Here is a 25,633-nt window from a genome sequence, read left to right as displayed (position 1 = left end):
AAAGTAGCCTTAGGGCTAGGGTTGGGGCTAAAGTTAGGGCTAGGGTTGGGGCTAAAGTTAGGGCTAGGGTTGGGGCTAAAGTTAGGGCTAGGGTTGGGGCTAAAGTTAGGGCTAGGGTTGGGGCTAAAGTTAGGGCTAGGGTTGGGGCTAAAGTTAGGGCTAGGGTTGGGGCTAAAGTTAGGGCTAGGGTTGGGGCTAAAGTTAGGGCTAGGGTTGGGGCTAAAGTTAGGGCTAGGGTTGGGGCTAGGGTTGGGGCTGGGGCTAAAGTTAGGGCTGGGGCTAAAGTTAGGGCTGGGGCTAGGGTTGGGGCTGGGGCTAAAGTTAGGGCTGGGGCTAAAGTTAGGGCTGGGGCTAAAGTTAGGGCTGGGGCTAAAGTTAGGGCTGGGGCTAAAGTTAGGGCTGGGGCTAAAGTTAGGGCTGGGGCTAAAGTTAGGGCTGGGGCTAAAGTTAGGGCTGGGGCTAAAGTTAGGGCTGGGGCTAAAGTTAGGGCTGGGGCTAAAGTTAGGGCTGGGGCTAAAGTTAGGGCTGGGGCTAAAGTTAGGGCTGGGGCTAAAGTTAGGGCTGGGGCTAAAGTTAGGGCTGGGGCTAAAGTTAGGGCTGGGGCTAAAGTTAGGGCTGGGGCTAAAGTTAGGGCTGGGGCTAAAGTTAGGGCTGGGGCTAAAGTTAGGGCTGGGGCTAAAGTTAGGGCTGGGGCTAAAGTTAGGGCTGGGGCTAAAGTTAGGGCTGGGGCTAAAGTTAGGGCTGGGGCTAAAGTTAGGGCTGGGGCTAAAGTTAGGGCTGGGGCTAAAGTTAGGGCTGGGGCTAAAGTTAGGGCTGGGGCTAAAGTTAGGGCTGGGGCTAAAGTTAGGGCTGGGGCTAAAGTTAGGGCTGGGGCTAAAGTTAGGGCTGGGGCTAAAGTTAGGGCTGGGGCTAAAGTTAGGGCTGGGGCTAAAGTTAGGGCTGGGGCTAAAGTTAGGGCTGGGGCTAAAGTTAGGGCTGGGGCTAAAGTTAGGGCTGGGGCTAAAGTTAGGGCTGGGGCTAAAGTTAGGGCTGGGGCTAAAGTTAGGGCTGGGGCTAAAGTTAGGGCTGGGGCTAAAGTTAGGGCTGGGGCTAAAGTTAGGGCTGGGGCTAAAGTTAGGGCTGGGGCTAAAGTTAGGGCTGGGGCTAAAGTTAGGGCTGGGGCTAAAGTTAGGGCTGGGGCTAAAGTTAGGGCTGGGGCTAAAGTTAGGGCTGGGGCTAAAGTTAGGGCTGGGGCTAAAGTTAGGGCTGGGGCTAAAGTTAGGGCTGGGGCTAAAGTTAGGGCTGGGGCTAAAGTTAGGGCTGGGGCTAAAGTTAGGGCTGGGGCTAAAGTTAGGGCTGGGGCTAAAGTTAGGGCTGGGGCTAAAGTTAGGGCTGGAGTTGGGATTAGGGTTAGGGTTGGGATTAGGGTTAAGGTTAGGGTTGGGATTAGGGTTAGGGGTGTATTGGGATTAGGGTTAGGTTTGAGGTTAGGGTTGAGATTAGGGTTAGGGGTGTGTTGGATTTAGGGTTTTGATTAGGGTTATGGTTAGGGTTGAGATTAGGGCTGTTTTGGGGTTAGGGTTGTGATTATCGTTAGGGTTGTGATTAGGATTATGGATCGGGTTGAGATTAGGGTTAGGGGTGTGTTGGAGTTAGGGTTGGAGTTAGAATTGGGGGGTTTCCACTGTTTAGGTACATCAGGGGGGTCTCCAAACACGACAGCCAATTTTGCGCTAAAAAAGTCAACTGGTGCTCCCTCCCTTCTGAGCTCTGCCGTGCCCTCAAACAGTGGTTTACCCCCACATATGGGGCATCAGCGTACTCGGGATAAATTGGACAACAACTTTTGGGGTCCAATTTCTTTTTTGTTACCCTTGTGAAAATAAAAATTTGGGGGCTAAAAAAATCTTTTTTGTGGGAAAAAAATAGGGATTTTTGTGTACTCACCGTAAAATCCTTTTCTCCGAGCCATTCATTGGGGGACACAGACCATGGGTGTATGCTGCTGCCACCAGGAGGCTGACACTAAGTAATACAAAGAAAGTTAGCTCCTCCCCTGCAGTATACACCCTCCTGCTGGCTCCCAGCTAACCAGTTCGGTGCAAAAGCAGTAGGAGATCAATAACAACATATAAGCGTATAGCATGTCACATTATATATGAGAGTATAACATATCAAATGATAAAAACAAGTACAACTAATAATAGGGAGGGAGCTGTGTCCCCCAATGAATGGCTCGGAGAAAAGGATTTTCCGGTGAGTACACAAAAATCCCTATTTCTCCTTCGCCTCATTGGGGGACACAGACCATGGGACATCCCAAAGCAGTCCCTGGGTGGGGACAACATCAGATCAGGCCGTGTAACCGCTACTTACAAGTGCGCCACTGCGGCCTGCAGAGTCCGCCTGCCCAGACTCACATCTGTGGAAGTGTGGGAATTATAGTGCTTCAACAATGCATGCGGACTGGACGAATCCGCAAGCTTGCAGGCGTGCCTTGCCGACGCCTGGTGCCTAGAACCCTCGACAGACAGGGAGATAGGCTGACATCTAGCATGGAAGGACTCCTGGATGGTGAAACGGATTCACCATGTTAGCATGGCCGATGAAATGGCTAAACCCTTCCTGAAAACGTCAGGAAGCCTTCCTCTACAGTCAGGAAGCCCAAATAAAGAGTCCAACCGTCGGAAGGACGCCGTCCTCGAGACGTACCTACTCAGAGCACTCACTTCATCCAGAATATGGGGAACTCGTTCAATTTTGTGGACTGGTGCCGAAAGAGATGAGGGAAGATCTATGCCCTCATAACAGTGGTAATACATTACCACCTTGGTAAGAAGTGAAGGGGATGGCCTGAGGACAACCTTGCCTTGAAGGTAATAAGGGAAAAAAAACTGAAAGAGCAGAACAGCTAGCTCCAAAGACTCGTCATAGTGAGGATATCGCAGAGAAAAAAGGGCGACTTTCCCTGATAGCAAAGTCTGCTCGGATGAAAAGAAGTCTACTGTAAGACTCCTAGGATCATTAAGGTCCCAATGACTTAACGGTATGCGATAGGGAAGAACTACGTGTGAAAACTTCCTGTGAGAAAGTCCCTAATTGCAGTTTTGCTGCGATAAGGCGGGATGATACTAGCTCCGCAAACAAAAAAACTGACGTAGTCAATGCGAATCTCGGAGGATCGCTGGGGCCCCTTTCTGCTTCCGAAAGGCTTTCAGAAGTAGTGGAAGGAGAGTTATGGAAACTGGTACCACGGCAGAACCAGAGCATGGAGTGCGATGGCTCTTGGATCTCGAGGCCGAACCACGAACACGAGTACATTGGCATTCGGTCTGGACGTCATCCGACCTACAAGTGAAGGCAGATCTGATGGAAGACCTCGGGGGGGAAGTTCCCACTGACTTGAGGCGGAACCCTGATGGCTGAATTTGCTTGTCGTCCAGAGTTCTACTCCTGGGATATATACTGCCGAGATCACTGAATGATAGATCTCGGCCCATCATAGAATGTGAGGTATCTCGGTCATGGCGCCTGGCCATGGGTACCTGCTAGATGATTGACGTATGGCACTGCCGTGGCATTATCCAATTGAATTTGGATAGGGTGACCCGCCAGAAGGCAGTGGACCTGCTGTAGGACTACCGTTCGGATCTCCAGAGCAATGATAGGGAGAGGAAGACTGGCATTGGTAGTTACTAATAACCATTGAACCAGGAGAAAGGCCCTGGATGAAGAAGGAGCTCAGAGACTATCGCCTGAAAGTCTTTTTGACTTGCTGAAAAAGAGCGGAGCGAAGGAAACCGCTTCCATTGTCGTCACCATTTTTCCTCAGAATTCTCCTAGCAAATCGAATGAAATGAGGGGGAGAGTAATCAAGCCCTCAGAACTCTCCTTGCGCAAGATCCCTGTTGAAGGGCCATGACCTTGTCTCGAGGGAGAATTACCAGCCTTCTAGAAGTGTGCAGGATTATCCTCAAAAAGGATATCTGCTGGGCTGGAAATGAGGAGAATTTGTTTAAGTGTAGCTGCCAGTCCAGGTGAGAGGGTATCGCAAGTGATATAGAGAGGGGGGTGCTCGTACGCCAAAAAAGGGTGCCTCTGTATATCCACAGAGCTCAGGTTTCCGGAGGACAGGACAGGTTGTCTGGCGTTAGGCCTGGATGCAGAAGAGGAAACATGGAGGCGACATTCCACGTGCTCGTCTGTTGATGGTGTGGGGAGATCGGGGCCCTTTAAAAGGACCCGTCGCCCTTAAAAATCAGGCCAGGCATGGCATCCCACGTAGAGACTTCTGTCCAGTGAACTCCTTATGAGGGACACTGCGTAGTCTAGAGCAGAACCAGAGTCTTCGTCAATGTACCGAGATTGGTTACTCGTCTCTGAAGCTCTGGCAAGTTCAGGCAATATCCAATCATATAATCAGAGCCTTGTTGTTATCAAATCATTGGTGAGGGAGCAGGAAACGAAAACTTCCGTTTTCTAGATGCCTGTATGTTTCAAGACGCCTGTACGTTTCTAGAATACTTGCGGCCCCTGCTAGCCGACGGCTCCCATGTAGGATAGGGACCATGTATATCAGTCCTGCGAGCACTCCGGGCCACAGAGGGTACCCGAGGGGATTTAATCTCTTGGTCAGAGAACCATGGATTGCGGTCAGTGACGAAGTCCACTGAGGGGAACTAGAGGATAAGCTGGGGTTGGCGGCGGAGGGCTCCTCGGATTGATCATGCGCCCTTAAGACCAGGGAATACTGGTCATGCGCCTTTAAAGACAAGGGAATACTGGTCATGCGCCTTTAAGACAAGGGAATACTGGTCATGCGCCTTTAAGACCAGGGCATACTGGACATGCGCCTTTAAGAACAGAGAATACTGGACATGCGCCTTTAAGAACAGAGAATACTGGACATGCGCCTTTAAGAACAGAGAATACTGGACATGCGCCTTTAAGAACAGAGAATACTGGACATGCGCCTTTAAGAACAGAGAATACTGGACATGCGCCTTTAAGAACAGAGAATACTGGACATGCGCCTTTAAGAACAGAGAATACTGGACATGCGCCTTTAAGAACAGAGAATACTGGACATGCGCCTTTAAGAACAGAGAATACTGGACATGCGCCTTTAAGACCAGACAATACTGGACATGCGCCTTTAAGACCAGACAATACTGGACATGCGCCTTTAAGACCAGACAATACTGGACATGCGCCTTTAAGACCAGACAATACTGGACATGCGCCTTTAAGACCAGACAATACTGGACATGCGCCTTTAAGACCAGACAATACTGGACATGCGCCTTTAAGACCAGACAATACTGGACATGCGCCTTTAAGACCAGACAATACTGACATGCGCCTTTAAGACCAGACAATACTGGACATGCGCCTTTAAGACCAGACAATACTGGACATGCGCCTTTAAGACCAGACAATACTGGACATGCGCCTTTAAGACCAGACAATACTGGACATGCGCCTTTAAGACCAGACAATACTGGACATGCGCCTTTAAGACCAGACAATAATGGACATGCGCCTTTAAGACCAGACAATAATGGACATGCGCCTTTGAGACCAAGGAATACTTGTCATACGCCTTTAAGACCAGGGAATACTGGCCGAGTGCCTTTAAGACCAGGGAATACTGGTCATGCACCTTTAAGACCAGGGAATACCGGTCATTGTGATGTAGAGTGGATGTGCCCCTTTAATGCTAAAAATCGTTGCCCCAGTGTGAGCCGGCTGGGTGGACCAAGATGGCCACCGTGAGTTGCAGAGTTGATAAAATCTCGCAGAGAGCGAGAAGCGCCAACTCAGGGGGCGGAGCCACGGACACGATGTTGAATAGGCCCAAGCCGGGGCCTAAATTTCTGTAGCAGGCGGGCGACACCAGCGGGGCGTTTCAGGCGAGACTTCCGGGATGCGGCCTACACATCGGCCGAAGCCAGGGGCTAAATATTTGCAGCCGGCCAGAGCGTTACCTCAGAGAGGTGGGCCACAGGAAAGTGGCTGAGGCTGCCTGTCAGCATGTGGATATCCCTCTGAAGATGGATCCACTCACCATCGGTGCGCGTCTCGGCATGGAGCCGCCGCGGATGTGGGTTTCAGCGCTGTTCTGTACAGCGTGGACGGTGCAGGGATAAACCTCAATCCATCATCCGTATGTTAGGGAGGTGGAGAGGAACCGTCCGCCTCCTTGTGCCATCCGCTTTCACAGTGGTGGGACAGTGGGGGCTGCTCGGACGCCATAGAGAGGGGCCGCTGTACAGCCGAGGGTAAAACCTGGTGGACAGGGCCAGTTGTCCGGCATTAGGCCTGGCTCCAGGAGAGGATACATGGAGGCGACACTCCATGTGGTCGCCTGCTGCTGGTGTGGGGAGATCGGGACCATGAAAGGAACCGTCGCCCCTGAACTGAGCTCAGGCATGGCTTCCCACGTCGCAGGAGAGGGTACGGGGAGGTATACTCGCCGTGCTCGCCTGTTGATGGTTCGGGGGAGATCGAAACCTTGAAAGGAACCGTCGCCCCCTTCACTCCGTTAATTAAAAAATAAAAATTTACAGAAAAGTAAAAAATAAAATAAAAACGTTGGGGTCTGAAACAGACCCGTGTGCCTCCTACAGACACTAAGCAAGAACTGGTTAGCTGGGAGCCAGCAGGAGGGTGTATACTGCAGGGGAGGAGCTAACTTTCTTTGTATTACTTAGTGTCAGCCTCCTGGTGGCAGCAGCATACACCCATGGTCTGTGTCCCCCAATGAGGCGAAGGAGAAAATATATTTTTTATTTTTACTACTCTGCATTATAAACTTCTGTGAAGCACTTGGGCATTCAAAGTTCTCACCACATATCTAGATAAGTTCCTTGGGGGGTCTATTTTCCAAAATGGGGTCACTTGTGGGGGGTTTCTACTGTTAAGGTACATTAGGGGTCTGCAAACGCAACATAACGCCCGCAGACAATTCTATCAAAGTCTGCATTCCAAAACGGCGCTCCTTCCCTTCCGAGCTCAGCCATGCGCCCAAACAGTGGTTTACCCCCACATATGGGGTACCAGCATACTCAGGACAAATTGGACAACAACTTTTGGGGTCCAATTTCTCTTGTTACCCTTGTTAAAATAAAAACATGGGGGCTAAAAAAATCTTTTTTGTTAAAAAAAAAATATTTTTTATTTTCACGACTCTGCATTATAAACTTCTGTGATGCACTTGGGCATTCAAAGTTCTCACTACACATCTAGATAAGTTCCATGGGGGGTCTAGTTTCCAAAATGGGGTCACTTTTTGGGGGGTTTCTACTGTTTAGGCACATCAGGGGCTCTCCAAACGCGACATGGCGTCCGATCTCAATTCCAGTCAATTTTGCATTGAAAAGTCAAATGGCGCTCCTTTGCTTCCGAGCTCAGCCATGCGCCCAAACAGTGGTTTACCCCCACATATGGGGTGTCGGCGTACTCAGGACAAATTGTACAACAACTTCTGCGGTCCATTTTCTCCTGTTACCCTTGGTAAAATAAAAATTTGGAGGCAAAAACATCATTTTTGTAGAAAAAATGCGATTTTTTTATTTTCACGGCTCTACGTTATAAACTTCTGTGAAGCACCTGGGGGTTTAAAGTGCTCACCACACATCTAGATAAGTTCCTTAAGGGGTCTAGTTTCCAAAATGGTGTCATTTGTGGGGGGTTTCCACTGTTTAGGCACATCAGGGGCTCTCCAAACGCGACATGGCATCCGATCTCAATTCCAGCCAATTCTACTTTGAAAAAGTAAAACGACACTCCTTCTCTTCCAAGCTCTGCGGTGCGCCCAAACAGTGGTTTACCCCCACATATGGGGTATCGACGTACTCAGGAGAAATTGCACAACAACTTTTGTGGTCTAATTTCTCCTGTTACCATTGTGAAAATAAGAATTTGTGGGCGAAAAAATCATTTTTGTGAAAACAAATGCGATTTTTTATTTTCACGGCTCTATGTTATAAACTTCTGTGAAGCACTTGGGGGTTCAAAGTGCTCACCACACATCTAGATAAGTTCCTTAAGGGGTCTAGTTTCCAAAATGGTGTCACTTGTGGGGGGTTTCCACTGTTTAGGCACATTAGGGGCTCTCCAAACGCGACATGGCATCCGATCTCAATTCCAGCCAATTCTGCATTGAAACAGTCAAACGGTGCTCCTTCACTTCCAAGCTCTGCGGTGCGCCCAAACAGTGGTTTACCTCCACATATGGGGTATCGGCGTACTCAGGAGAAATTGCACAACAAAATTTGTGGTTAAATTTCTGTTTTTACACTTGTGAAAATTTAAAAAAATGGTTCGGACGTAAAATGTTTGCAAAAAAAAGTTAAATGTTCATTTTTTTCTTCCACATTGTTTCAGTTCCTGTGAAGTACGTAAAGGGTTAATAAACTTCTTGAATGTGGTTTTGAGCAGCTTGAGGGGTACAGTTTTTAGAATGGTGTCACACTTGGTTATTTTCTATCATATAGACCCCTCAAAATGACTTCAAAGTGATGTGGTCCCTAAAAAAAACATGGTGTTGTAAAAATGAGAAATTGCTGGTCAACTTTTAACCCTTATAACTCCCTAACAAAAAAAAATTTTGTTTCCAAAATTGTGCTGATGTAAAGTAGACATGTGGGAAATTTTATTAACTATTTTTCGTTACATATCTCTCTGATTTAAGGGCATAAAAATACAAAGTTTGAAAATTGCAAAATTTTAAAAATTTTCGCCATATTTCCGTTTTTTTCATAAATAGTCGCAAGTAATATCGAAGAAATGTTACCACTAACTTGAAGTACAATATGTCACGAAAAAACAATCTCAGAATCAGTGGGATCCGATAAAGCGTTCCAGAGTTATAACCTCTTAAAGTGACAGTGGTCAGAATTGTAAAAATTGGCTCGGTCATTAAGTACCAAATTGGCTCTGTCACTAAGGGGTTAAACTTAGTCCCTCTATGGGACTGTAACTTTTATTATTCTGATCACTGGTCTCATGAATTGCAATGCATCAGCACTGCAGTGCACAAGACCTGTGACAATACACCAGTAGATCGCTTGTTAGTCCCCGTCTATGGAGGAGTCTAAAGGCCCCGTCACACACAGCGACGCTGCAGCGATACAGACAACGATGCTGATCGCTGCAGCGTCGCTGTTTTGTCGCTGTGTGGTCGCTGGGGAGCTGTCACACAGACAGCTCTCGCCAGCGACCAACGATCAGGGGAACGACTTCGGCATCGTTGAAACTGTCTTCAACGATGCCGAAGTCCCCCTGCAGCACCCGGGTAACCAGGGTAAACATCGGGTTACTAAGCGCAGGGCCGCGCTTAGTAACCCGATGTTTACCCTGGTTACCAAAAAAAACAAACAGTACATACTCACCATCTGATGTCCGTCAGGTCCCTTGCCGTCTGCTTCCTGCTCTGACTGAGTGCCGCCGTACAGTGAGAGCAGAGCGCAGCGGTGACGTCACCGCTGTGCTGTACTTTCACTTTCACTTTGCGGCACTCAGTCAGTGTGGGAAGCAGACGACAAGGGACCTGACGGACATCAGATGGTGAGTATGTACTGTTTTTTTTTTTTTACATTTACGCTGGTAACCAGGGTAAACATCAGGTTACTAAGCGCGGCCCTGCGCTTAGTAACCCGATGTTTACCCTGGTTACCAGTGAAGACATCGCTGGTACGTGTCACACATCGCGAGATCGCTACTGAGGTCTCTGTTGCATCACAAAACTTGTGACTCAGCAGCGATCTCGCTATGTGAGACGGGGCCTTAACAGGCCACCGCACTTGGCACACCAGGAGGTCATTGTTTGACCTCCAGATGACACGACAACCATAGGCTGCCCGTGATTTTGACACTGATGGAGGTGAGAAAGGGAGCCAACTCCCTCTCACAACCTTCCAAATATTGCGATCAATACCGATTGTGGCCTCTGGAGGGTTAATCAGCCAGGGGCTGTGTGTTTCACCATCCCTGGCTGTTACTGCAGGAGCTTAGCTATTAGCTGAGCTCCTGCTGTGATCAGGCGGGAAATGGGTCCCCGCACCTTTTCCCATGCAGCCCAGCTGTCAGTGACCGCTAATCGGCAGTGTGACCGATAGCACTTCATGAGCTAAACACACAGTGCTGTGTCCGTGATTAGTCGTAAAGGGGCTGAAGAACTCATCAGAACCAGATAGTACAGCATCAGGGAGCCGTTAATGAAAACATTAACTATATTCAAACAACATTAAAATCAACATGGAGCAGTGGGTCCGGTGGTCGAGCTGACAAGTTTCAGACTGTACGAGTCCTTACTCATGGCGTACATGATTTTAATATGGTTGACAACATGATTTTAATACAGTTGGTCAGTATGGACGCCGGACGTTACTGTTCAGGGATTGGCCATCACTAGCAAACCCACAGAACAGCTAGAAGAACATGCAGAAGTAACTCAAAGGTTTTCTCAGAGGGGTTGTCCATTTTTATCTTTTTTAGCCCATAGGTATGCACAGGTGTAAAATAAATGGTTATGTAATCACCCTCCATGGGTCCAGCACCGCTTCTCTGACAACAATTCAGTCTTTGTTGACTGCCTATAGTGGTGACTCCATGTCTACAGTGCATGTCACTGCTGCAGCCAATAACCGAGCTAACAATGGCATAGTACAGCGGCATTAGTACAGTAATACCACAAGGTAACGATGTATGAACAGTAAAAGATGGGAGGTCTCATTTTATATATACTTCATGCTACATACATCATAGGTGCAAGAAAGCTCCTGGAGCACATGGCCCTTATGTACACACATTATGCCTATGCAGTAGTGTGCGTCAGAGGCTTCAGATGAGGGTATATAGCAGATAATACCACCAGTGGAAACAAAAATCAAAGTGTGAACACGCGCAAGTAATGCATTTATCCTGAAGCCTAAAAGGAACAATTTAGCTAATATATTACTTGTGTGCATCAACGCGGGCCTGAGAGGCATTGTCGTCTGTGTAACTTCCCAGAAGCTCCACCATCACTTTAGCCGCTTCCTCACTGTGAAGAAAAGGTGTGCATTACTAATGAGCGTACAATACTTCTCTACATATGTACAATTACAAAGGAAAGCCACATGATGGAATGCAAACCTTCAAAGTAAACCAGATGTTGTTTTTATACAGACCACCACATCCAGACAAAATAGTCTAAGATGTCCTAAGATTACAAGCTATAAGTTCTTCCTGTGTTCAGCGGTCACGTGGTACCGCTCATTAAACTAATGACTATGGACGCGACTTCACTCCCATAGGGGTGGAGCGCATATTCATTACTTTCATGAGCGGTACCAGTGACAGTTGAATGCAGGAAGCAGCTGCCCGTTGTCAGAGACCATCGCATCTGAGAAGCAGGGACTGCGCCGGGAGGGTGAGTATAACGGGGGAGGGTGAGCATTGCGATATTCACCTGTCCCCGTTCCACTGCCGCGCGCCGCTCCATCTTCCGCATCCTCTGGCTGTGACGTTCAAGTCAGAGGGCGCTATGACGTTTGTAGTGTGCGTGCCACCCTCTGCCTGAATAGTCACTGCAGAGAAATGGAAGATGGAGCGGTGCGCGGCGTCAGAACGGGGACAGGTGAATACTGCAAGTGCCGGTGTCCCCGCCTGCTCAGGACAATGGGTATGTCTTTTTTAATCGCAGCAGCATATGGGGCAAATGTTTCTATGGAGCATCTTATGGGGCCATAATCAACCTTTATGCAGCATTATATGGGGCACATTTTCTATGGAGCATCTTATGGGGCCATAATCAGCCTTTATGCAGCATTATATGGGGCAAATGTTTCTATGGAGCATCTTATGGGGCCATAATCAGCCTTTATGCAGCATTATATGGGGCAAATGTTTCTACGGAGCATCTTATGAGGCCATAATCAGCCTTTATGCAGCATTATATGGGGCAAATGTTTCTACGGAGCATCTTATGAGGCCATAATCAACCTTTATGCAGCATTATATGGGGCACATTTTCTATGGAGCACCTTATGGGGTCATAATCAACCTTTGTGCAGCATTATATGGGGCGTATTTTGTATGGAGCATCTTATGGGGCCCATCACCAACTGTATGGAGCGTTATATGGGGCTCCTGATTCAATATGGATATTCAAAAACACTTAACCTACTGATGCCTCAATTTTACTTTTATTGGTATCTATTTTTATTTTTGAATTTTACCAGTAGCAGCTGCATTTCCCAGTTTTCCCAGTTTTTTGTGGCAAAATTAGGGGTCTCAGCTTATACTCGAGTATATACGGTACATTTATTATGGCGGCAGGGCAAAGCTTTGAACAACCTTCTTTAGACACACTAGGTCCTTCATGTGCAAATTGCCTCTTCTGAGAAAAAGAGGACTTAACTCTATAGCGCCACCTGTTGGAAGTAGCGATCCTACAAGTCACAATCAACCCTCTAACGAGTCGTGCAATATGACTTAGGATAAAAGCCAAATCAGTATCTCAATTCGCAGACACGGTGTTTCGGGCTGTTGGCCTTCGTCAGTGCGAAGCATGAGAACTGATTTGGCTAGGTGAGAGGCTCTGGACTGGGGTCTAAGGGGTATCGTTTCTCCTTATGGAGAGTGACATACCATCTCTGGCTTGTCAAGGTAAGGAGGCTTATTTGCCGTACAATGCTCCTCTGGGAAATTAAATATGCAAATTGCCTCTTGCCTTGTCACTCTCCATAAGGAGAAACGATACCCCTTAGACCCCAGTCCAGAGCCTCTCACCTAGCCAAATCAGTTCTCATGCTTCACACTGACGAAGGCCAACAGCCCGAAACACCGTGTCTGCGAATTGAGATACTGATTTGGCTTTTATCCTAAGTCATATTGCACGACTCGTTAGAAGGTTGATTGTGACTTGTAGGATCGCTACTTCCAACAGGTGGCGCTATAGAGTTAAGTCCTCTTTTTCTCAGAAGAGGCAATTTGCATATTTAATTTCCCAGAGGAGCATTGTACGGCAAATAAGCCTCCTTACCTTGACAAGCCAGAGATGGTATGTCACTCTCCATAAGGAGAAACGATACCCCTTAGACCCTAGGTCCTTCATGATGAGAGATGTTCTGTCAAAGTAATAGGGTACCAAGCAAGGGTCCAAATTCAACAGGACAAGAAAAATGAACTATATAAATTAGACGAACCATATTTTTTTTTTCTCATCGCCATTACACAAAACTTGTCCCTCTATTGGGTAAATCATCTTCTACTCAGACACCAACAAAGAGAAGCCATAATGCAGTACTTGCAGGTTCTTTACACACCAGAGGAGGCTGCAGCTCTTGGAAGGGGTAATAATTCCTTTCATAAAAGGTGTGAAGCCAAGTCACACCAGAAAGCATACTTTCTGGGCAGCAGATTTCCCTGAGAATTGAGGATTGGATTCACTGATGTGTGAAGACACCAAAAGGAACCTGGTCTCGCATGTCTTCAGTGTTTAGGCTTCTGCTAACCCATTAATCTGGACTGCTCTCCTAACCACAAAAATAAGTCATTGCCCAAACAGGACTATCTTAGCAGCGCACTGGCTGAAGTCTTTACACATCGTTGCCACTTTCCATGCAATCACTGCTGCAGCATTCTTTTTAATGAATGAATGCCTCTGCTGTCAGGAGCACTATTTCAATTCTCAGCTTTGACAAGGAAAATGTCAAGTATTGCCTGCACTGGTAGGAAATTCTGGAGGAAGCAATCAATATTACTCCATTGCTACACCATACATAAACATAACTACAGGTTCTACTGACACTATGACATTAAAATTTTTTAACGTTACACGTGACATTTACAGTTGGAGAGAAAGGAGGGAAGAATTTAGCTGCTAAATTCAATTGGCTCAGCTAATAGTTTTGTGCTCACCATGAACAATCAGGCACAGGTTTGGGTTTCAAAAGCCGTTTTACGCTATTTCTACCAAGTTTATATTGCACTCCGAAAAAGCATAAACATTGCTGTTCATCCAGCTCAAAGCAAGCAGATATGCATGTAGTTGGCAATCTGTCACACAAGTACAAGTCCAGCAGCTTTATTCTGCCATTTCTAAATGCACCTAAAGAGGCAGAAAATAATACAAGGATAAATCAGCTACTTCCCCGCATCATCCCAGAATATACACGGGTGAAACAGTTCTGTACCTCTTTTTGCTGTCCACCAGCGCCTCGTAGAGCAGTCTGAGGAGAATGTGCTTCTTTTCTGTGTTAAGATTCCAGTCAATTATCCATTTTCGAACCTGACATACATAAAATACAGTAAGCTATATCTGGAAAAGATATCAGGGCTTATACACATTATCGTGTGAAAAGGGCACTCACTTGGTCAAGATCTGTAGGAATGTAAATGATGGCTCCACAGGTAGCGGCCACCTTTATGAGGGCACAGTAGACAGTGTACCTGACGGGGGTGCTCTTATCCATGCCATGGAAGAGATTGCTCAACCTGTAAGGAATACACAATACTAGTACATTAAATATACTGTATACAGGCATTAACAGGCTGAGGATGCATCAGGGATGCCTGCAAAATATTCTCTGGAGTTTAACACCTTATCAACATCCACCGTACATGTATGGCACAAATCAGGAGCAGGCTCATGGTGAGCGCCCGCCCCATATCTGGGCATCAAAGGAGACTGATTCTTGCGATAAAAAATAAATAAATAAACCCTCACAGCTGCATTGACAGAAAAATGAAAATGTCACTGGTCTTTAAAAATGGTGACAATCAAAAGTGTTTTTCCAACATTTTTTATCACTAAAATAAACTGGACAAGTTTGGCATTGCCATACTTGTACAAGGAAAATCATGATGGCAGGTCATTCTTTTTTTTTACCACACATTGTATCTCGTAAAAGCATATCCCAAAAATCAATCTCAGAATTGCACGTTTTTTGGGGAGGTTTTTCATCCTCATGCGGAATGGAAAATAAAAACAAAATTATGGCTTTTGGATGAAGGGGGAAAAAAAAAAAAAAAAAGGAAATTGGCCAATTCAGGAAGAGGGTAAATTAAAGGTTTCTAAAATGTTACCCTTTTTTTTGTCATGGTCTACAATTGGAGTCGCTATGTTTTAACAATAAATTGAAGATTGACGGGACTAGAAAGTGTGACACCCTCAATATTAAATATAACGAAATGAGAACTGAAAATCATTAGCTCATCATTATTACAGTTTTGGTTACCTGTATATGAGGCTGACATGGATAAACCAGTTTGGGCAGTGGCCACACAATATTAGTCTTGGCAGAGAAGACATGATATGCTTTTTGAGAATAGGTTTGCATCTTGCAGCACACTGAGATGCCATTACTCACAATTGCAGCCTCAATGATGGACGTTCACCTTCCCGAAATTTGACAAGTTTCTCACATAGGCTTTCAATGAGAGCTTCCTGCTTGTCTGGCTCCAATATCAGTAACAGCGACACCACACTATTCATGACACTCTCAATATCTGTGAATGAGAACATTAGAGTAGCCATGAGATGACGGACATCACATATCATCACGTATCGTAACGTAAGGAAATGACATCTGTACCTTTATCATCCTCCTTTAGACAAACATCACAGGCCTCAATGATTTGGGCCAAGTCGATGTGAAGACCCCCCTCTGAATTCTCCTCTGAGATCTCTGCTCCTTTAGATTTCAAACACGCACGTAGCTCGGCAGCCTGGAAGAGAGGGACATTTAAAGGAGACCTTATCAAAACCTTATCACTGAGGCGCAGTCTGCAGCACAACAGCCTGACATTGCAGTTCCACAGACAGTAGTTGTGCCCTTGGAGATATTCATATATTACAAAATTAAAACAATATGGCCGCTTTCTTCCAGTACCGTCAACAACACAACCCCTGCAGCCAATCACTGGGCTCAGTGGCCTTGTGCACTCTGCCCTGGCAACACCGATTAGTGGAGTGATTGACTGCAGCTGTCATGTGCTGTAAATAAAGATGAGCAGAAAAGAGACAGCACTGGAGGGGCAGGGGTTTTGACAGGTATTTTCTGTAAAAACTAACAACCCCTATAAAAATGTCATCATTCACTTTGCTGGTACTGTGATGCACAGAGCTTTCTCAGCAGGCAAACCTGCAGTGAAAATCCTGCTGTGCATCAGTCCTGTGTGGACTCACCCCGAGACCAAGATCCCACGATGAGTATTGGTGGATTAATGAAATCCACAAATGAAACATTTACTGTAAAAATATTTGATGTGTCACAGGCTTCATATAAATAGATTTTATATAAATCCCATAAGATTAGCTGGGACTGTAATGTGCTGTGTGTTTGCACAGGAAAATACCCTTTATTACAGCCACCCTGGGCGGAATCTCGGCAGCGCTTCTGCACCACTGAGCCAATTAAGGTTACTTGTATTTTTTACTGTAATTTGCTTTTACACGCTTTTCCTACACTGCTGTTTTGTCTTTCAAATTTTAAATTAAACTACGGGAGTTTGTTTTAGCTGAGTTACCGTACTTAGTTGTGATAAAGCTTCACTGATCAGGTCATGTGCAGATTACAAGCCTGTTTAATGGGTTTCTGCTGCCAAAATGCAATAAAGAGATGTGTGCCTTTTCTTTCTGGTTCTTATTTATGTCTATGGGAAAAATCCACAAGGGAAGCTGACATACTGCAATAATCTATATTCCCCTGCAACAATCAATTTCTGCAGTGTAAAAAAAGAAGAAAAAAAACAGTTTGAGATTCATATAAATCTCATCCATTTGAACTGAACTCTAATATGCTGTGGTGCTTCTACATGCAAATATACAGTGGAAAAAAACACAGCATAGTGTGAACTTAGCCTGAGAGTATATAGCATCAATTCAGTCTCACCCACTGCCTATAGTAACTAATGAGTAATTACATGTTCCTATATCATATATGAAAGAATTAGCAGCACACCCACTTATTACGGGTTCTTAAATAGGAATCCACTCCAAGATATATAGTATAAGAAATTTGCCACTCCAGATAATGATGCAAAAAATAATTTATTTCATGTAGTAACAACTTTGGTGCAAAAAAAAATACGTTTCAGCCACAAACAGACTTCTTCAGAATATTCAGTAGTTACGCGAGAGTGGCAAGGAGTGTGAATGGCTGGAGTCACATAGCATAAGATCATACAGGCCACATGGATGCAGATACAGTACAGGAGAATGGGTGCATAGGAGACAGCGCTTCTCTGCTATGCACCATGCCGCCATTCTCCTGCGCTGTATCTACAGTACATCCATTTGGCCTGTACGATCGTATAAATTATTTTTGCATCATTATCTGGAGTGCCAAATTTCTTATACTATATCATATATGCCAAGATTCATCTATAGCGTGACCCCAGGAGAAGGGAAGTGAAGAGGTTTGGTAGTCCACACTTTCATCCTGACTGTTGCTTAACATGCAATCTCTCCTTAAATCTGCACTTCTTTCCTTAATACCATGGTGTCTAAGGAGACAGGTCGGCCAAATCTAATGTCATCGGCCGTGGATCATGTTCCTGGGAGTTTTAGGTGTAGTCACATACATGCTGATAAAAGGTTGGATGACCACTGTTATCCGCCAAACAAATGTGGAGTGGCTCCTCTTCCCTAATAAACGGGACAGTAATACATTTGTAAACGGAGCCATAGTAACTACGTAAATGACCTGCGGTACAGCTGAGCACTGACAGCACAGCCACGATTCTGGCCGGACTTTCCTAGTACCCGCCTGATAGATTGTGCCAGGCCACGTCTCATGTGTGACAGGATGGCAGCACAAGCTGAGCACGGCCGTGGCTACCGTGAATGTGGAGCCGGAGCACGCCTGCCACACGATTACCTGGCAGGAGATGACAGCACACACGGGGGAGATGGAGCAAAGCTAGTGCAAGCGACAAGGGAGCCGTTACCCATAGCAACCAGTCACTGCAGGCACTGACCCCAGCCGCAGGTAACAGGAGGTGGACGGACATTCCCATAGCGGCACATGGCTGCTCTGGGCCCGTGTATCCGCCCTCCTGCTATCGCCAGGAAACAATAACCAAGTATTTCATTAGCCTGAATGTTACTATGGGGTTTTCCAGCAATACACGAAGTCTGCACGTCTCCATATGCGGTGGCACTAACAGTCCCAGCAAATCCTGCGGTTTTGTTATTAGCCGCCTGGGCTCCATACAGCGTCCTCACTGGGACCAGCGCCGTACAGAGCCGCTCACCTGGTCCTCCTCAGACACATCAATAAAGGCAGGGACGCTCATGGCTGTTCTGTCTGCTGCCGCACGCCGCCAAGGGACCGGAAAAGGGAGCGGAGCCGGCGAACACTTCCGGGTCAGGACGAGAACGCATGACGTCAGTAAAGTGGCAGTACCGAGAGCGCACGCGCAGTGCAGAAAGTGTCCGTACTACATGGGAGACCCGGCCATATTGTTGGTGGGCTTGGCCTGGTAGGGTTTGTGTGTGCTCTGAGCTGCTGCAGTGACGTACGTATGAAGGTGGCGTTACAGGCAGCAAAATCCAGTCGTTCCTTTCTTAGAGGGGCTGTCCACCATTAGGGACACTTTTTGTTGCTTAAGTGCATGCGCCGCTGACCGGAGCTGAATAGCTTTTCATACTACATGTCACACGTGCGAGTGCAATGCTGGACCTCGCGCATCGTTGCTCGGGACCGGCTCCATGTAGTTCTATGCAGCTGACGCTTCGGTCCCGAGTGCCGGCCGCAGTGCCCGGTATTGCTGCGGGAGCCCCGCGCTCTCCTCACTAGTGTGACCCCGGCCTTCGTGTATTGCTGGCTGCAAAATGGGTGAGCGGCAGCGTGGACTGGAGAACCCTGGGCCCAGCAGAGAGAATCATTCCTGGAGCCGCCAGTGGTGTGGTAACCGGCAGGGCTGTGGAGTCGGTAAGCCACAGGTGCGATGCCGACTCCCGGATTTTATCAGGTTCCGACTCCGGCTCCGACTCCTTCATAAATGGCCAATTCGTAACAATAAATTTACTGTTGTAAAATATTAACATTGTGCTTATTTATTCAGTTTCTCACCATCATATAAGTAATCAGACCACTTAGAGCAAAAACTATATTTATTAGAATACAATTAGAATATAGCAAATAACTTTTATAAACTTTTCTAAACTCTTGTAAGTAAATATGCAATAAACACTGTTATGCAGTTAATAAGAAATCTATAAATTTGTCCTCAGAAAAAGTATTGCCTCTGTCAGATCCTCCTTCATGGATGCCCTCAAATCTGATCTAATTATTTTGAGAGCAGAGGACAACCTCTCTACACTAACTTGGGTTGGTGGCAAAGCAGTAACCACTCGGGCAACATCTCTGACAATGTCAGGATACAGAGGAATCGCTTGTTGCACTGTTATTTTTGATGAACGGTCAAATTTCTCAATTTCTTTTAGTGCACATGAAAAATTCTGCTGAAATGTACTGGCTGTGTTCTTTGATGGGGATGACTCTTCTATGCGGGAACGCTTTGCACGATCCTTGTGATCCAAATATTTTTCAAAATTAAATTCATCAGTTGATGAGGGTGAAGATGTGGCAGGATGACCAAATACTTCTTGTTCCTCCTGACTGTTCTGCAACCCTTTCATCCTTACTGCTATTTCAAACAGAGCTTCTTTTCCTTTAGTTAGCTGTTGATCATCTAGAAGAATCCGAAGCATTGGGTCTACATAAACAGCTGCCAAAAGAATGTTATTTTGTAATAGTAGCTCCTCTCTCCGTTTCATTGATGTAGCAATGCCACTTGCAATTAACCCTCCTCTTTGGGACAGGCGAAACATCAGGTTCTTCCACTCCTTTAAGAAAATACCTGGAGTTAAGTCCTCTGCTTGTAATTTTCTAGTCACTGTAAATGGGTGCTCTAGCAATTTTTCCAGCTCAGTCACCTGATTCCACTGACTTTCATTTAGCGTCAGTTGAGGGTTAGCCATGTCTACAAGAAAGGTTTTCAGTTCAACCAAGCGCTGAATCATTAATTACTGCCCCATCGTGTGGCTTGATCAATAATTGCCCCTTTTCCAGCACGTCTCTTCAAAATTGAGTCAACTTTAAGGGTCCTGGCAACAGTAGCCAATTTTCTCACCTTGCCAATCAGTGCAGCAGCATGTCCTTCTTGCAGACTGTCTCTTATAGCCAGCTGTAGCGTATGCACAACACAGCGCATGTGATGAATGAAAGAACGTATTGACACAGTTTCAACAAGATCATCTAAACTATCATGTTGCTGTTCATCTGAAGCAACTTCAGTTTGCTCCTCAGTTACAATACTGTGTTCCTCTATTTCAAACATTTCTGTGTCTGTGGACCCAGAATGTTCTTCTAGCTGCTGGTCACCATCATTACTCTCATTCATTAGCTTAATAGTACTTATCATATTTGAAGCATTGTCAGTTACGACAGAAAGAAGTTGCTCTTTTTTAAGTTCATAGTCTTGCAGAACCTTTTCCACCAAGACCTGGAGAAACTCACTGGTGTGATGAGCTTTGGTGTTTTTTACTGCCAATGTCTTGGTAACTATTTCATTTTTGTCACAAATAAATCGGACATTGATGGCAAAATAGTTCACTCTGTGACGTGTGCAGGCATCCATTTTAAGAAACAGAAAGCATCCCTTGAGAGTTTTTTTAAGCTCTTCCTTTTGTTTAAAAGCTTCTTTGATTACTAATTTTCTAATACTCTCTCTCTCTCCAGAGAAACACCAAGCTTGCGGGCCATTTCCCCATTCAGACACATAAAACCTGGTCGTGAAAATAATTAAATAGGCACACTATCCTTTACAACAAGCTCTATGATCTGTTTTTTAAATGTATCTACTGTCATTGTCACAGTAACTTTGTCACTGACAAAATATCTTGCAACTGATGGCTGCAAAGTTCTCTGCTCCTTTGTTTGGCTGGAAGAGCTGGGCACTGGTTCATTGGTTTGGATGCAGTCTTTCTCATCCACTGCTTTTAGTACTTCTGGATGAAAGCGCTGTAAATGTCTCTTTAGATTAGAAGCTCTGTTAGGAGCATTTTTATCTTTGCCTGAATATGCACTGATCTTGGCTTCACAGCATTTGTTTTCGTCTGGATCATTTGTCATACACTGACAGACATAATGTTTTCTTTCTTGAGTGATGGTGAAATGTTCAAATACAGCTGATTTAATGTGACGCTTCTTTGACATTCTCAGGTTTTTAATTCTGCATTCACAATCCAAATAACAATTGTTTTTCCTAAAAACAATTGTACAAAATTATTGCCAGGTCGTACAACTGATATAGTGGTCAGTAATACTGTTATTCCTCATGTACTCACAGTTAACTGATGCAAAGTTTGTTGAAAGGATAATACTTCTTACAGTCTTCCTCTTCTGAGTAGCAGCTGTGAGATGCTTGGAAGACGCACACCTAGTAAACATCTAGTCTAGAGGAGGAGCTTTACTACTAAGAATTTGTGGCGGGCCCCCAGACACAGGGCCGCGGACACAGGGCCGCAGGGTACTCGGTACCGGGCCTCTCTCTGTCTCAGTCTTGGGGTTGTCACGGTGGCTAGACCCGGTCCGTGACCCTGCTAAGGGGCGTCCAATGAAAGATGAGATGATGGTGCGTGGTGCAGGTCGCGATGAATAACGAGGACACAGGGTTGCAGTCTCTTTACCTCTTTACTGAAGGCTTCAGGATCCTCAATCCAGAGTACTGCTAACAGGGCTGGCTGAGACCGGCCGGTCCGAAGGCACATCCAGAGTTCCCTTTGCAGGTGGAAATCAGTGCCTACCTTCTAGCGCCTGTGTGTTGTAGTACCTCCCTGCTGAGCACCACGGGATAGTCCTCACAACTGTTGTGTCTGTTTCTGATGTTCTTCTCTCACAACTCGTATCTATTCTGATGTTCTTCTCCGTCCCCCAGATGATATGGATAGGACGCACCCGTATGACGTTCTTCCAGGACCCTAGAGTCGCCCCTCTCCCACAATTGCCCCCTATGTCTGCTTAGGTGATTTAGGTGAGACAGCCAACCTAAAATTAACTGTCCTGCCGCTGTTTGAAGTAATGCTTGGAGCCCAATACTTCCTCGGCGTTCCGGCCACCGGCTACGCGCCTCAGTAGGATGTTGCCTCGATCTTACGGCACGACTTCTACTGGCTTTATCTCCTTTTTGCTGCGATTTCGTTTCTCACTTCTCCACAGTAAACATCGCTTTTTCTCCTTTCTTAGGATGCCACCGCATTCGAGTGCAGGCGCGGCTCCGTAACGTTCTGTTCTGTTCGCTAGGCCACTGTCAGGATCCCACCCCTGACAGAGACCCCCCTGAATCTTCCCCCCCGCAACACCCTCTGCCACTGGGAGGAGTGGCCTAATACATAGAACCCTTTGATCCCCCTGGTGGCCAGAATGTAAAGTGTGACTGTGATACCTGGTCAGGTGAACTCCTTAGGTGCCATCAGACATACCATCACTCCCCTTAGTGGCGGAGCAACAGTACTGCAACGACCAGGACTCTGGGGCGCTGCATTTGCAACACATTTTCACTTTCAGTTTCATACATTGTAAGTAGGGGGGATGGGGCGGCATGAGGTTAACCAAGTATAAGGTTAGATAAGGGCAGTGGAGAACAGTGACACACAAGAAGTAAGAAATGTCTCTATCTCCAGCAGAACTGCTTATCACTGTTGTTCATAGTTTGATAGAACATATATATTTGAGTAACATTTATAAAGTTCATATGAAAGTTCAATTATGAAATATTAATACATTTTTTTTTTAAAGCTGGAGTCGGAGTCGGTACATCGACTCCGACTCCAACCAAAACTAACTCAGACTCCACGACTCCGACTCCACAGCCCTGGTAACCGGTGCTAGTAATATAAGAACAATGGTCCACATTTATCAAAAGTGGTGTAATGTCAGCCACATCTCTGTGCTGCCTTCATCTCCGCCGCTCCATGTTTATCACATTGGGGCAAAGTATTGAAGGCCAAGGTAGTAACGTCCCAAATGTCAGAAGAGCTGGCGTCCAGCGGGTCAAATGTTGCATAGTTATATAGTTTTGTACAAATTGCAACTTTATAAATGTTAAAAAAGGTTGTAATATAAATGACTGTGTTCCTTGCCTTTTATAACCAGTGCTGGGACGAGGGCGCTCCTCTCCCCATGCACATGCAGAATATCAGAACATTAGTCCCTTGGCACAGATGAACGTAGCAGCACGTCCACATCTGTGGAGTTGGGTCAGGAGCCGAGCCCACTTCATACGAACACTTGGGCACTGTGTTATACAGCGGACATGTGCCTGTAACAGCAGCGAACAGAGTTAACTCTAGTCACTGCTGTTAAACCAGTTACATGCTATAGCCAGTCACTGACAGTGCCATTTTCTCCTACGCCTCATTGGGGGACACAGGACCTATTGTGTTATGCTGCTGTGTTGACACTAAGTCAACACAGAAAGAATAGATCCTCCCCTGCAGTATACACCCTCCTGCTGGCTCTCAGTGAACCAGTTCTTGCTTAGTGTCTGTAGGAGGCACTTGGGTCTTCTTTAAGACCCCACCGTTTTTATTTTAGCTTTTTACTCTTTATTCTATTTTTCCTTAACGGAGCGAATGGGGGCGACGGATCCTTTCTAGGCTCCGATCTCCCCCGAACCATCAACAGGCAAGTACGTGGAGCGTCCCTCCCGTATCCTTTCCTGCAACGTTGGATGCCAGCCCTGAGCTCACCTTACGGGCGATGGTTCCTTGGCATTCCGATCTCCCCCCTCCATAGCAGGCGACCACATGGAGTAGCCCTCCATCTACCTCTCCTGGAGCCAGGTGCATAGCTGGACATGATATATATGGCGTCCGTGCAGCTCCCTTCTGCATCACCACTGATTATAGCGGCTGACGCATGGCGGCAGAAGCTCTCCACCCCCTCCCTGACTATGGCGACGGTGGATTGAGCACTGGCCCACCGCATCTACCGTGAGTACACTGCGGGGGCCGAGGCGCTGGGGGGTCCCTGGGGTATGGGAGATCCGCACCTTAAGCCTGTGTCCGTGGGTGGTCCGTAGTGCTGCAACCCCACAAAGGAGTGCAGCTAATGTTGGCGCTAATAGCGGCGCTGCAGGCTGCAACCACAGAGAAAAAAAAAAATTTCAATACAGGCCGCAGTTTTGGCCACACCCACCGGCAGTTAGCCCCGCCCACTTTTCCTGGCACTTCTCGTTCCCTGTGATGAGCTCCCACTTCTTGGTCTCGGCGGCCATCTTGGGACACCCACAGCCCTGATGCTGCAGCACTGCTTCAGTGTTTCCTATCACAGCCCTCAGGACTAGCGTTTTTCTCTGCCTACACTGTGGACCTGCCCTGGGGACTCAAGACACAAGATCTGGGTAAGCTGCAGAAGCATAGCTTAACCCTTCCCCTGCTAGTAAGCGCTTTTCCTCAAGGCTTTACTATGTCTCAACCAAAGCCTCACAAAAAGTCTGGGAAAACCCACACTGTATTTTTCGCTGCATGTACCTCTTGCAAGGTATCATTACCCCGGGGTCACAATACTGCATTATGCACAGCTTGTGAACCGGTGACGGCTCAGGAACCACCTGTTGCTGATACTGAACCCAGTGAGCCTAGTCCCCCTGAGTGGGCTATCTCCCTTTCCCGGTCTATTGCATCCCTGGCAAAAGCGTTAGACTCGTTCCGAGACCCTTACTCTAACCATGGAACTAATACGGACTACGCTTCCGATGGTCAGAACCCCTCATACTCCAGGGGTCGTACCTTGCCAAGGAGTTCTCACTCTTCCAGGAAAAGGACTCATGCCATATCCCCAGACCATCACCGGTTTTCGGGTTCTGAGAGCTCCATTTCTCGCTCCCCGTCCATTGGGGCTAGTAGAGAAGCTGTTTCAGAGGATGATTCTGACACGTCCCTAGATCAGGAATTTCATCACGATCAGGAGACTCGACTCTCTAATTGAGTCAGTGAATAAGGCTTTGAGACTTGAGGAAGAACCCTTATCTAAAATGGATCATGCCGTGTCCTTTAAGAGAACCAAACAAGCTCACAGAGTGTTCGCCACTCATCCCGAGTTTAAGCCAATTGTTGAATCTCACAGGATCCGTCCAGATAAACGATTCACAGGGCAGAAGCCCATGGAGTCCAAGTATCCCTTTGCCCAGGATCTAAGAAAAGATTGGTCACAATCTAACCCAGTAGATCCTCCGGTATCGCACCTGGCTACGAAATCTGTTTTATCCTCCTCGGAGGGCGCCTCTATTAAAAATCCAACCGGTCGTCAAATCGACAATATGGCGCGTTCAGCTTTTGAAGCCTCAGCGGCCGCACTCTTCCATCTTTTGCCGCTACTTGGGTGGCTAAGGCTATGACCCAGTGGGCTGAGGTCTTGTCTTCAGCAGTACTGGATACCAATCTTCCCCCTGAGATAGCAGACCTCGCTACTCAGATAGCCAGAGCTGGAGATTTTCTTCTCAAGCAGCAGCAAATGCCATCACCATCCGGAGGTCCTTATGGCTCAGGGACTGGCATGCGGATTCTACTTCCAAAAAGTCATTGACTTCTCTCCCATATCAGAGCGGTCGCCTTTTTGGCGAAAAGCTCGACCAGTTAATTTCTGACGCCACT

At 46.6% G+C, this 25,633-nt stretch overlaps 1 protein-coding gene across 1 annotated transcript in view; it reads right to left on the bottom strand.

Annotated features, from left to right (window-relative positions):
• The window catches only part of EIF3M (eukaryotic translation initiation factor 3 subunit M), a 50,678-nt gene extending 31,764 nt beyond the window's left edge, over positions 1–18,914 (bottom strand). The window contains exons 1-6 of the mRNA XM_077288088.1: positions 18,226–18,914; positions 15,564–15,696; positions 15,339–15,477; positions 14,340–14,463; positions 14,163–14,257; positions 10,943–11,026 (exon numbers count right to left, since the gene is read on the bottom strand). Of these exons, the coding sequence (XP_077144203.1) occupies positions 10,943–11,026; positions 14,163–14,257; positions 14,340–14,463; positions 15,339–15,477; positions 15,564–15,696; positions 18,226–18,267 (617 nt within the window). The 5' untranslated portion in view covers positions 18,268–18,914. The remainder of the gene's footprint in view (positions 1–10,942; positions 11,027–14,162; positions 14,258–14,339; positions 14,464–15,338; positions 15,478–15,563; positions 15,697–18,225) is intronic.
• Positions 18,915–25,633: the final 6,719 nt, after the last annotated feature.

The sequence above is a fragment of the Ranitomeya variabilis genome, chromosome 2 (genome assembly GCF_051348905.1).
Source record: "Ranitomeya variabilis isolate aRanVar5 chromosome 2, aRanVar5.hap1, whole genome shotgun sequence".
Taxonomy (NCBI): Eukaryota; Metazoa; Chordata; class Amphibia; order Anura; family Dendrobatidae; genus Ranitomeya; species Ranitomeya variabilis.
The sequence above is the reverse complement of the archived record's forward strand: the minus strand, read 5'-3'. Positions and strand labels throughout refer to the sequence as shown.